Here is a 13,163-nt window from a genome sequence, read left to right as displayed (position 1 = left end):
ATATTGGTTGTTCATAGACTATAAATATGAGATCTGTGTCCAACCATAGACAAGTCTATACTTTGTAATGAAGTTGCTGCCTTCAGGAATTTCTATTTCCCGGTGGGTTAAATCATCATCATCAGCTCTAAATTTACTCAAACTGGAAATGTCATACGATAATAGAAATTTTTATCAGGTTAGCCCAAATAAGGACTTGCTTTGGACTGTGGGACTTATTCAATGGTAAAATTATAGAATACTACTATATAGTTCGTGCTGAGAAACAAGTTCAATGACCAAAGCAGAGTGGTAAAGGATTCTGAAGTACCATGTTGAAACCTATCATTTGCGGGTCAGAACTATAAATAACTGAGTTCCTGCAGTGTAGCTTGCATTCAACAAGTAAGAGTACTCTTCAGCTTTCCTGTCCAATCGATCAAATAATTCGTCGATAATCTTGTTCCCAAAATGCTTGCTGATGATTCCCTCCATGCCAGCTCTTAAGTGCATTGTACAAGGTCGTGTTCCAAGCTGGATATCTATCTTAGATAAGGGATTTGTTGTCTCTATTTTCTCAATGCTAAAACAGCCATTTCTTTCTATGATGTCTTTCATCTCCTTCAGAGAGGCAGCATAAACAGGTAAGTTGAATGAATCCACCAGGGATTCACTTATTATTTCCTGCAGCAAAGCATATCAGCTTCTTCATTTATATACTTGTTTTAGACATTTCAGGGTAACTTGTAAAGCTCTTGCTTGGATTTTATAGTTTGTTAGGTTTGAGAACAGATGATGCGACTTACCTCCTTTGCCATGTCCATGAGGCTTGAACCCAGAAGGTCAAACATCACACCGGCTGGAACGCGAGAGTTAGGTATCCCATCAGGGATTGATGGCAAGATGAGCACCATCATCCCTCCAGCCACAAGCTCCTTAGCTCTAGCATCCAAAAATATCCCCATGTCCTTGGCAAATTGGGCAGCATAAGCATTGCCCACGTCTTCTGCAGCATTTGTGTAGTGAATCCTCCCCTTGTTCCATGCAGGGGAGTTCTTGTCTAGCACCTCTTCTGGAACCTTGGCCAGCCACTGTAATGCATAGGAGGAATGAACAAAATGGAGAGATGACTTGGGAAATAACCGGTTATAAAAGGATCCTGGCACTCCAGCTGCAAAATACTGCCTTTCAGATGGGAGGGAAGCAAACAGGGTATTGAAATCATTGGAAGCATGATCATTGTACAACACTTGGAATGCTGGAAATTTGGAAGAAGGATCCTGAGTTCGGTATTTATGCTGCATCGCTTCTAGTACGTTTTGCATGGCAATGAAGGTGTTTGGTCCAACTGAGCATCCTAAATCTGCAATACGCAATGTGTTTGAAGTAGAAGAGAGTTTCCCTATGTCAAGCTTCTCCGTTATCGCTTCATGGATCTTTGCATCTGTAATGCTTGTGGCTGCTCTCTGCAACAGTTACTGATCTCACTTAGCTTGTAGTGTTACTAAAAAGTTGATAATTTCAGCTACTTGTTTCTTATTATTGTTGTGTGAAATAATATTGACATTTTCAGTGCCCTCATTGAAGACTGTGGGGTCTGTCTTAGGAGGATCTGGTGCTGCCAAACCAGTCAGCCAGATTTGACACTCACTTTGCCTAGGAAACTGATGAGAAAACTTGTTAGCATGCCATGAAGCATGCTGGAGGATAATGATTGTAAAATTAACTGCAAATCTGTTTATTGAACTTTGAACTCTTGCACCTCAATTCTCATGGTAAAGCTTGAAGTATTTTACTATTTATGTTCCAAATTTTCTTTATTCTTTATAAAAAGGAAAAAAATGTAAAAAATTTTTATCACTTAAATTTTAATTATAAGTTCACGCGAATTTATTAATATTCAAATGAATAATCCGTTTCAAATGTGTAAACAATATTAAAAGATAAATATAAAATATTTAAAATATCTTTTTTTTTTTTCTATTCTTAAATCATTGACTACACTTACTTATGTCAGTTAGTCACGAGTTCAGATCTCCCCAAGAGGAGTGCGATTTGGACATTCTCCCTACAATCAAATCACACTCCGAAGATGACTAACTTGCAAGAGGTAGGGTAGAGAGAAATTTTTTTTTTTTGAATAAGAGAAAAATTTTTTAAATAAAAAATACTAATTTATATAATGTGATATTTTATTAAATTAATAAAAAATAAAATTATTTGAGAAATATTAACCTGTCATCGAACTAATAGAAATATTAACAATTACCTAACTATTAGACTTACCATCTAGTGAAAGATATTCTTTTAAGATGAAATATTAATTCGTGTAAAATTATAATCAAAACTTACATATTCAATGTATTTTACTTAAAAAAAATATAAAGAAAAACAAAGAAAGAAAGAAAGAAAGAAAGTAGCATGCAAGGGTGGAACTGAAGCAAAGTTTCTGATTTCTGGAACAAGGAAACAGGTCTGATGTTTTGAGCTATGATAAAAGGTTCCGTCAAAGCTATGCATGTCTGACCCACTTTTGTTTTTGCTTTGGTCTGGATAGGATTGTCCTTATGACTCTGTTATGAACATTTTGACTGATGTTTATAGCTGTGCAAACTTTCTTGTCATTTATGAGTGGGATTGAATGTAAATCTGGGAGGGGCTAGGATTTGAGTAAATACGAGACTGTATATCAGGGGGTTTTTTTGGGACCGTATAGCAGGCTGTTGCTCTGATTTTTTGTGTAACAGAGCCCTAGCTTTTTTGTAAGGGAAGGTTTTTATGCAAGTGGGTTTTACATCAAAACTCATAGGCTACAAATCGTCCCATGCCTGGCTGGAATGTTTGCCCAGGCCTTATTAATAAAACCAGTTAATTTTCAAAAAAAAAAAAACTGCAACATGTTTTGACATAAAGCAACATAGCATACAGGTTGAAGAAAGAAGTACAGACCCTAAAATGATGGGTCAAGGTCAAAACTCTCGACTGTGCTGTCCTTGTATCATTGTCGAGCAGTACCAAAAGATTGAAACAGGCATACCTGTAAATATGAGTTCTTAGTGTAGCTGTAAGCTCCGTCACCGCCATTCATGGGATATGACTCCAGAACTTTACCAGTGTTATTGCTCATCCTCAAGCCTTTCAACGGTTCAACTCTCTTTGTCACTCTCACTCAAGGAACCTATTTGGCTTGGGGTGAGAGTCACCTTGGTTTTACCTATTTATATAATGTCAATATTCAAACGATGTTAGGATTTGGCATAGTTTCAACCCAAAGATATTTCAGTGGTTAACAATTGACTTTAAAGCAAGCCATATTGACGGGAGTTTCAGTGAGTTTGAAGAGAAAATTAGTGCAACACTGACACGGAAATTGTAGTAATATTAATTGTAAATACCATTCACTACATCTAGATTGCAGGGTAGAAAGTCAAGTATAGACACCTATCTTGATGTTGAAATCTTCTTATCCAGAAATATTATAAATATTTTGTGGCAGAAAAGTCTTACATTAGAAAATGTATGTGAATGTATATATGTATGTATGAATATATGCATGTATATGAATGTATGTATGTATGTATGAACATATGATGAATTCACCATCACTTTCACTCCTCACCCTCACTTCCTATTCTGCAGCAGTCTATCATTCAATGCGAACCATGATCGGTGGCTGCAAATAAGGAAACAGAGTGAGAAGAGAAGTGAAACTTGTGAGTGAGTATATCACTTCTCATGGGCGATTCAATATTTTCAAAAGCTTAAAACGCTTAAATATTTAAATAAATTTTTTTTATTAAAGTTAAAAAAAATTATTGTTAGTTGGAGATTATTAAAAACATATTTACATTTATTGAAAATATAAAAATAATTGAGACAGGGTAGTGTAATTGGCTGTGCTTGAAAGGAGCAAGAAAGAGAAATGAGAGGGGGATATGGGGAGAAAAGGAAGGAAAGGCTTGAGTATGGAGAAAAGGCAAGGGTTGCTTGGAACAAGACAAATTCAAAAAACCCAGAGTAAAGAAGAAGACAAAAACAAGCAGAAATTATAATGGATTAGATTCATTAGTGCTTCTTAGGTTCATTAATCAATCTATCCAACAATCCATGTCACGTATGAACTTTTAAGATTGAAAAAGCATATTAAGTTTTAGCAATTCTATTAGTTGGACAGTAATTACCCTAAATCCCATGGAAAGACCAGTGATATGTATGTTCCCTACTGTCCAGAAAAGGAGTAAATGTATAAGAAATTAGCCATGAGGCTGCTTGCAAGTTGGTTCTCAACATATATTTATGGTTATTCGATTATAACAAAGTAGTCTTACTGTTACAAAGTTATGCTGACCAGAGAAATGTACTTGAAAACAGTGCTAGTTTCAGCTGCAAAATCCATCATTTGCGTTTCAAAATAACAGATAACTGAGTTCCTTCCATATAGCTTGACTGAATCAAGTGGAAGGATTCCTTGACTTCCTTAAGAAGCCGTTCAAAAAAATCATCTATAATATCATTTCCAAAATGTTTGCGGATGATTGACTCGAAGCCAGCTCTTACATGCATCACGCATGCTCTTAAATCACCTCTGGGATCAGCCTCAGTTCGCCAATTTGTTAACTCCAGTCTCTCAATGCTAAAGCATCCATTTCTCTCCACCAGCTCAGTTATCTCCTTGGGAGAGGGAGCATAAACAGGTAAGTTGAATGAATCAACTTGATTTTCACTTAATAATCCCTGCAATGTTTAAATAGCATTTCAGTTTCACATCTTTTGGAATTTTTGGCCATCTATTAGTGAGCTTTTATCAACACAATTGCAATCAACTGTTGGGTTTTACAATATTTTCAGTAAAGATTACAGCTGTTAAGTTACTCACCCCTTTTGCCATATCGTTCAAGCAGGATTCCAGGCAATCAAACATTATCCCAGCTGCAAGGTGTGCATATGGCATCCCATTTGGGCAACCTAGTGTGATTATTACCATCATCCCTCCAGATACAAGCTCTTTAGCCCTTGCATCCAAAAAGCCTTCCATGTCCTTGGTAAATTGAGCTGCATAAGCATCAACTACTGCATCAGAGGCATTTGTATAGTGTATTCTCCCTTTATTCCAGGCAGGGGAGTTTTTGTCTAGCAACTCTTCTGGCACCCTACTTAACCAATGCAATGCAAAAGAGGAGTTCACGAAATGTACAAAAGACTCTGGGAATAATCTGCCATAGAAAGACCCTGGTACACCGACTGCATAGTATGGCCTTTCCTTTGGCATGGAGGTAAAGAGGGTATTGAAATCATTGGAGTCTTGATCATTAAAGAACACTTGAAATTCAGCAAATTTTGAAGCAAGGCCTTGGGATTGGTACTTGTGCTGCACAGCATCTACTATATTCTGCATAGTAGTGAAGGTATTTGGTCCCACTGAACACCCCAAATCAGCAATACGAAATGAGTTTGAACCAGAAGAGAAGTTATTGATGTCAAGCTTCTCCCCAATTGCTTCACTGACCATCCCCTTCGCAACATTTATACCTGTCTTCTGCAATATGTAATTGTACAGTTAAAAAATACAGAGCACCAGGTAAGCACCAACTACAACAGAAATATAAGTATGCTAGCAAATGAGAATTTCAAAATAAGGAATTTCCACCTGATAATAGGAGTTTTGGGTGTAGCTGTAGGTGCCATTTCCCCCATTCATTGGATAGGATTCCGGCATTGTGATTGTCTAGTTAATTAGTCAGAAATTAAAACTATCTCCCTATACAAGTCAAATTGGGATGTGAACTTCTAGCTTAAATATATGCTTCAATGCCAAAGTGTAACGTGAATTCCTAGATACAAATTTTGTTGGTTTCCATCTTCAACGAGTCTGATCTGTAGTGATCCGAATTGACTTCTTTTGTCTTGGAATATTCTTGTATACTCCTAGGAAGAAGTCTGCCTTTTTTGTCAATACGAGGATTGACTGTTTCCTATTACAATAAGACAGAAAGAAAGATATGTGAGGATCCTTGTTAAAGAATAGACTGGGTATCTACACTCGAGAAAACCTGACAGGTTTTTTAGCATTAACAAAGGGAAGAATTCTGTTTCTTTGGTGTCTAACCCATGAAGCGGCAAACATTTTCTTTCATTTCAGAATCTCTCTCCCTTTCCAACTATATTAAATTTCGGATGGTATCTTTTGCAGTTTCGACAGCTGACATGCTTTCTGCTTGTTAATATACGAAGCAGCTGCATATTAGAGCTCGAACTTGGACAGGGACTGATCTTTGTCCTTGCTGTTACTGTTACTTTTGGGAACTTGTTCTTGAATCCATGCGATGCAGGGGAGATCATGTAATTATTTCCAGTATCTCCCTTTCTTGGTTAGTACCTATCAAAATACTACCAATCTTTAAGTTGTCTATTGCCCCTTCGGAGACAAGATCATAATTAATTTTCTTGTGCAAACAACAGTAAAGAAATTATCAAAATTTGATTTTTCAGTTCGGGAATTCGAGTGATGCCAACAATTATTTGACTTGCATTTTTATTACATTTAAATCAAATTGAAGGGTGTTATGGTTGATATTAAAACAAATATTCAAAGCATTAAAGATTATGAAAACAATAATGCAGAGAACATAGAACAAAGTTAAGAGAAAGTAACTTTGTAAACATCGAGCGTAGCAGTAACTGCAGAGAGATACAAGTATATATGCACTACATGCATGATTAACACTTGTACAATATCTACCTAGTGTTTAACATTGCATTAAGCTTTGCATGCAAAATATAACATATCATAAGAGACATAAACAACATAAGATCTGGCTTATAAGACCAATACAGCGAAGCAACATGGACACATATCCAATACTTGGTTCAGAAAATAAACAAAGCTCAAGCAAGTTTTATCTTAACAAGGGTTGCATCAATCCAGACCTTGAACTTTTGCAAGTTTCCCTAGACATAAGGTAGTAAAGAAATGATAATACAGGTTCCAGCTAGCTATAGGGTTTTCGTAAGGGCAGGAGCAGCAACATTTTTGTCATAGTTCTTAACTTCAGCTTCAGCTAATGTAGTACATTGGATCTGGCAGCTTGAACGTACGATTGCCAGTGTAGGTGCCCAAGAGATCACTCCATTGATCACCTATATTTCCAACGATTTTGTACCCATTCTTCTCCAGCTTTTTTCTCTCATTGGATTTGTATCCTACTGATGTTTTTCCTGAATAGGATGATTCCCTGCAATGAAGAATGTCATGTTCGAGTAGATACAAAAAGTAATTGTCTCTTACATTTGATTTATTTACGAGCTAGATCATTGTGTCTATGATTAGAGACAATATAGTTTCAACCAATAAAAGTAAGAACAATTTGCAATGGTTTTAAGTAATTAAACTTACTTAAGTATAAGCTTCTCCCAAGAGTGGAATCCAACTTTCTTTAGATTAGTAGCTGTTATACTTCTTTGGTCTTCTGCTCTTCCAGTTATGAAAACAGCCTTAATCCCAAGAGATAATAACTTCTTGTATAGCTTAAGACTCTCAGGCAAAGCTGGAGCTTTGCCTTCCATTACCCATTTATTGAACAGTGTGGCATTGTATGGCTCCACCCTGAAAATTTCATTCATGTCAACACTATTCAACAAAATCACCCATCTAATTATTCAAAAAGAAAAAAGAGAAATGTATTACATATTCCGGTCTTGAAATGTTTTTACATAAAATATTTTATATAAAAATTCAATATTTATATTATTTAAATAAATTACAAAAAATATTTTCAATCATTTGGATCATTCTATTTAAAATATCATCACTCATTTTTAAAAAAATTTTCTATCCTTCCCAAAAAAGTTAAACATGACCAGCCAACCGACGTCGTAATTTTCATGTTATTATATTATATATGTGGAAAAGAAATAAATAATGTAATAATTTAGCCTTGTGATTGCTAATCTCTCCCCGAAATTGGAGAATTGAATACTTAATGAGATATGTAAAGATTCGCATGCTCAGACATTTACGACATATCGTTATCATATAGTATTTCATGGCACACTGCCCAAAATATTTATGTCACGTGTTCCATGCTCGTACAAAATGTAACTAGACTTCAACAAAGTTGAATAATACGATATGAAATGCTACAGAATTCGACAAAAATCAAATATATATATATATATAGTAATGCAAAACGACAATGCCAAATTGATAAACGAGGCTCTGATTGTCTGGAGAGAAAAGTAAAGAGGACGGAAGGGGACCCAATGGAAAAGAAGAAAACATTTGCTTTATTTTTTTTTTTTTTACTTTTCACCCAACTTTTTTCTATGAATCTTTAGGTAAAACTTGTCCAGGTATATACAGATATTGATGAGGAAAAGAAATGGGTTTAACCTTAAATATTGATTTTACATCATAGAGTTAATAATGGACTGGCCACACTTGCCTTATTCTTTATAATTTTAATTAACACAGAGGAGTAATAATGAGAAAAAGATTGTAAACCAGCCGCCCACAGGCATAGCAAAAGCAAAAAAAGAAAAAAAAATGGTTAAAATGGTTTCATATTCAACTGTCAAGGAGTCAGATGTTCCACATAATAACACTTCGATTGGCTCTTCATTTAGTTGAAAATTATTCTAAGATTGAATCTAAACACTACACTTCTCTCTATAATGATAATAATAATAATATTGTTAATCGATATATTTAATCGTATTTATCATTATTATTTGTTCAATAAGCATTAAGATTATTTAGTAATTTAAAGTTATCAGATTATCTAATAAGAGATTATCTATGTTTAAGATTTTCATCAAAATAGGATGAGAGAAATTAAGGAGAAAATGAAAATATTCTTTCATTGTTAAGTACTATGAAAACATTATGAACAGTGTAAGCATTGTTCCTTTTTTAAAAAAAATTGAAAAAGAAAAATTCAAACTCTACACTTGAAATAAAAGAATCATATATCTACTAATGAGTTAAGTGTAATATTTTGAAAGATCTGCATCAATCTTGTATAAGTAAAAGACTGACACATATTTGATCAGAAGAAGATTATTTTCAATTTTTTTTTAAATTCTTATTTTTCTTACAAAACTATTATAATATTCTTTACACAGACAAAGTAAAAATGATTTTTATAATATATATATATATAATATATATATATATATATATGATAAAATATATACAATGAAGTGACTGATTACATACCCGAATCCATGCTCAGCATAATAAGGCAAATTGGAGAGGGTAGTCTCATCCACGTCAAAGATCCAAACGTCTTTGCCGTCTCTGGGCAGCTTCAGGCTTTGGGCGTAGAGAAAAGCCTCGTCCGCTACTGCTTTGGAGTCTTTCCGATACTGCTTCCCTAACATGTAATGACCTACATAACCTTCACACTCTTGTGGAATAGTTTTCCACCCAATAATGTTGTTAGTTTCCACGCCGAGTCGCCAGCTCAGGCATGACAAACCAGGTACAAGGTCTCCCCCGGCACCGGATTGTGGCCGGAGGAGGTGAATCTGGCGGTGGACATGAGCCGGTTGTGATGATCCCTGTGAAAGTGTTAGAATGTTGGCAAGAAACAAGACAAGGAGCAATGCCATGGTGTCTTTTGCTCTAAGAATAACTAGATTATTCTACTTGCCACATAACCTGCTAAGCCAGTTTCCTTCGGTTTAAGTAGGGTATATCGTGTCTCCTTTTTGTCTTTATGTATTATTCAATAATTTGTACTTATCGAACTGGAACCCGAGTCCTTTTGATTAACTTTATAATAAAAATAATAATAAGACTATATAGTTATTAAAATATACTGTTCACATTTCTCATTTCTAAAACCTACTGCTTCTAAAGTGAATCATTCTATGAATGTTTGAATCTCTGAATGTATGAAAATGATCGAACTACTCAAATTTTTATGTTTTTTTTTATTAATTTTCTTGATTTCTCTATCTTTTATTTTCCTGGTTCAAGAGGGAATCTTATTGTATATGCTTTAAACATTTGAGTTTTGGCCTTTGAAACATTAGCCTTTGGGGCAATCAAAGATGTCATGGATTCATGTGATTCACATTTGATGGATTATATTACATGGCATCCCCCTTTTTTCAATGGAAATCATTTTCGAAATGATTTTCCACACATATGTTGCTGAAATGTACAGTCAAGATGATGAAGCTGAGTTGAGGTTTCTGCTTCTCCATTTGTTGCAAAACATTGTAAGCAATTGTAGTGTGTTTGACCATATATACATGGGAGAATATTTGGAGAATCTAAGGTTCATGATAATGTTTCTCTAAGTGATCATCATTAGGCCACAAACAAGTCACATGAAAAAAGAAAAAGAATATTTGGATTTTAACAGCCTCCATTACCAAGCTTCAACCGGCTCTGGCTTGCCTTCTTTTCCAAGGCAGGACTATTTGAGAAAGGAAAAGTGGAGAAAAGTAACACATAAATAGACACATTGAACCAAGAGAACAAAAACCCATTTTTGGATTAATTCTCAATTAATCATTTCATAATCATTTTCAAGTAATAGTTCAAAATTGGAATATGAGTTTGCATTAGTTTTTATAAAAATAAGGGTCCGATTAACGGGTGCTTATAAATACTAAATACCGATTAAGATTAGTTAAAATATTTTTTGTAATTTAATTCACTATGCTTAAAAAATATGCATTAGTTACAAATTTATTTTTAAAAATATCACCTTAATTAGTGTTAATAGGAACCTATTAACATTTTCCTTTATAAAAAAAATTCTATTTGACCTAACTTATAAGCTTTTCTAGAGTGGAAAAGTGGACCACAAAGGGTTAAAGTCACTCCTAAGGCATTTTGTTTTGCCCTTTTGGCCACAGATCTCTCCTAAATCAAATCAAAGTTCTATCACAATCCTAAAACCTTATTTGACAACTTAAAATCTTTTATGTTTGGATTGATTGCTAATGGACATAATGAAAATGAAAAAATATAAACATATGTTCATCTAATAATGGAGGGATGGACTCCTAATATTGTGGATATGTCACCAATCGCTTTATTTGCAATTATGAATAAGCGTTGACAATTCTGAAAGTAAAGAAGGAAAACCCACCAAAGGGCAGAATATCACAAAGAATTGAAGAGAAAATGGAAGTCCAAAGCTCTTATCTACAATTTTGTGAGATGCCGACGCTTTTAGGACTTGGCCTTTCCTATACAGATTAGTCATCGGATGCCTAGTCAAAATTAAACCAATTCAATCAGCCTAATTAATAATAATAATAATGTTTTAAGTGTCTCGATAATCCCATAATTTACTATTCATAAAAAATATATGTTTATAAATTTATTATTTATCATCTTTTTTCTATTTGTGAATAATTCAACGAATAATATTAAATTGTTTTAATTAAAATTTAGAGTTGAAATTGTGGCTTACATTATTAATCTCACCAAGGCTTGGCCGCCGTATCAGCTTGCCAGTAAACAAAAATTGAAAGCATATGCAAAATGCATCCACTGATTCGTCACCGCAAGTTCACATGGTAGCTGGTTAACGATTTGTCTATTTTAGTGCATGAGTTCAACTGATTCTGTACAGGCCGGCCTTAGGGTGAAGCCACCCAAGCAAGGGCTTTAGGCCTCTAATTTAGAAAGGTCTCAATTTTAAAAAAGATGTATGATTTTATAATAATTATAATATAATTAATTATATTAAAAAATATAAAAATAAAAAATAATTCATCAAATTATTTATTCTTTTACTTTTTTTAATTATGTGCCTAATAAATTTTAATTTTTTATTATTTCTTTATTTCTAAAATACTATTAATTTTCAACTATATTATTTTATTTCTAATAAATTAACAGTTACATGTATTTAATCATTTCGAACAGCTATTTTTTTTCTCACTTATTTCTCTTATTTTCAATCAACACATTTAATGATTTCCAACAGCTATTTTTTTCCTATATATGAAACTAATTATTTTTTTCAATGTATAATATCTACTTTTGAAATCTTTCTTTCTCATTTGCTCTTTTTTCTTTTAACTTCAATTTTTCTCCAAAAAATACACAAAAAGTTTGTTTTTTTATTATCTTCATAAAGCTGTGAGCTTCATTTACGATTTGCAATAAACATTCAACAATTAGGTACTATTGTTCTAATTTTTACAGACTTTTTTACTTTAATTTAGATTTATATTATACTGTTATATTAAAAAATTTGATTGTTGATTTTATATTAACTATTTAAAAAATATAAAATAATTATAATAGTTAAATATTTTTAAAATAATGTTAACAATTCTGATAAATGTTGCTTCAGGAGAAAGAAGTTTTTTAAAACTAAAATTAATAAAATCTTATTTAAGATCAACAATGTCTCAAGAAAGATTAAATGAATTGATTATATTATCAATTGAAAAAGAAATATTAGAAGAATTTGATTGTAAAAGTTTAATTAAAAATTTTACATTTCAAAAAGCTAAAAAAATAAAATTTTAATAATTTTTTTTAATTTCAATAAAGAAAAAACCTCATTTAAATATTTCGCTTTAAGCTTTTGAACTTATTGGACCGCCCCTGATGCTGTACATATTGAAATAAGATATTTTTTTTTACTTATTTTAGTTTATCATTTTATTATTTATTTTCTTATAAATTTGTTATTTAGAAAAGAAATAAATCGGAAAAATTATTATACTTAATTACAAGGTGAAAATGCTTAAAAAGAAAAAATCAATTCAAATAAAGTTGTATTTACCAAAAAAAATAGAATAAAATAAAACATCCACCACTACATAAATTAAATCATTTCATAAATAAATAATTTTTTTTATTCATTAAAAAATACCAAAAAAATTATCTCCAACTCCTTCCTTTTGTATTATAGAGGATTATGGTATCATTAGAGGATTATGGTATCATTAGGGCACCGGTATATATGATCATCCGCTTTTCCTCTTGGATTTTATGCATGTGATCATAGCTTAACTCACAGGAATGTTGGAAGAATATTACGTTTATGTTTAGACACGTTTGCATAGGTTTAGACACATGGGTCAAAATTTGCATGCAAACTCAGCATAGTAATTAAGCAATGAAAGCATTTTTTAATGATTGATTTAATAATCTATATACGTATTCTTCTCTTCAAATTAAAAGTTAATTTACACTTAAATATTTG

At 32.8% G+C, this 13,163-nt stretch overlaps 3 protein-coding genes across 4 annotated transcripts; all 3 read right to left on the bottom strand.

The window, feature by feature from the left end:
- Nucleotides 1-132: 132 nt before the first annotated feature.
- On the bottom strand, nt 133-3,275 carry LOC18610048 (loganic acid O-methyltransferase-like). 2 transcript variants are annotated; one of them, XM_088804045.1, is made up of 3 exons: nt 3,017-3,275; nt 786-1,070; nt 133-663 (listed from the first exon to the last, which is right to left on the bottom strand). In XM_088804045.1, exons 1-3 carry the CDS (start codon nt 3,104-3,106, stop codon nt 325-327), a joined length of 714 nt encoding a protein of 237 aa, XP_088660171.1. In that variant the 5' UTR covers nt 3,107-3,275; the 3' UTR covers nt 133-324. The 2 variants fall into 2 exon arrangements, with proteins under 2 accessions (XP_088660171.1, XP_007045551.3); XM_007045489.3 differs by having other exon boundaries at nt 786-1,445; nt 3,017-3,268.
- A 1,057-nt stretch (nt 3,276-4,332) lies between these two features.
- LOC18610047 (loganic acid O-methyltransferase-like) lies at nt 4,333-5,716 on the bottom strand. The gene is made up of 3 exons (XM_007045488.3): nt 5,627-5,716; nt 4,856-5,515; nt 4,333-4,713 (listed from the first exon to the last, which is right to left on the bottom strand). Exons 1-3 carry the CDS (start codon nt 5,693-5,695, stop codon nt 4,375-4,377), a joined length of 1,068 nt encoding a protein of 355 aa, XP_007045550.3. The 5' UTR covers nt 5,696-5,716; the 3' UTR covers nt 4,333-4,374.
- A 950-nt stretch (nt 5,717-6,666) lies between these two features.
- On the bottom strand, nt 6,667-9,645 carry LOC18610046 (acid phosphatase 1-like). Its single transcript, XM_007045487.3, has 3 exons — nt 9,194-9,645; nt 7,373-7,582; nt 6,667-7,211 (listed from the first exon to the last, which is right to left on the bottom strand). The coding sequence occupies exons 1-3, from the start codon at nt 9,586-9,588 to the stop codon at nt 7,034-7,036; spliced, it is 783 nt and encodes a 260-aa protein (XP_007045549.1). The 5' UTR covers nt 9,589-9,645; the 3' UTR covers nt 6,667-7,033.
- Between the last annotated feature and the right edge of the window lie 3,518 nt (nt 9,646-13,163).

This window comes from Theobroma cacao, chromosome 2, assembly GCF_053813885.1.
Source record: "Theobroma cacao isolate CCN51 chromosome 2, ASM5381388v1, whole genome shotgun sequence".
Taxonomy (NCBI): Eukaryota; Viridiplantae; Streptophyta; class Magnoliopsida; order Malvales; family Malvaceae; genus Theobroma; species Theobroma cacao.
This window is presented reverse-complemented; position numbering and strand designations above follow the sequence as displayed.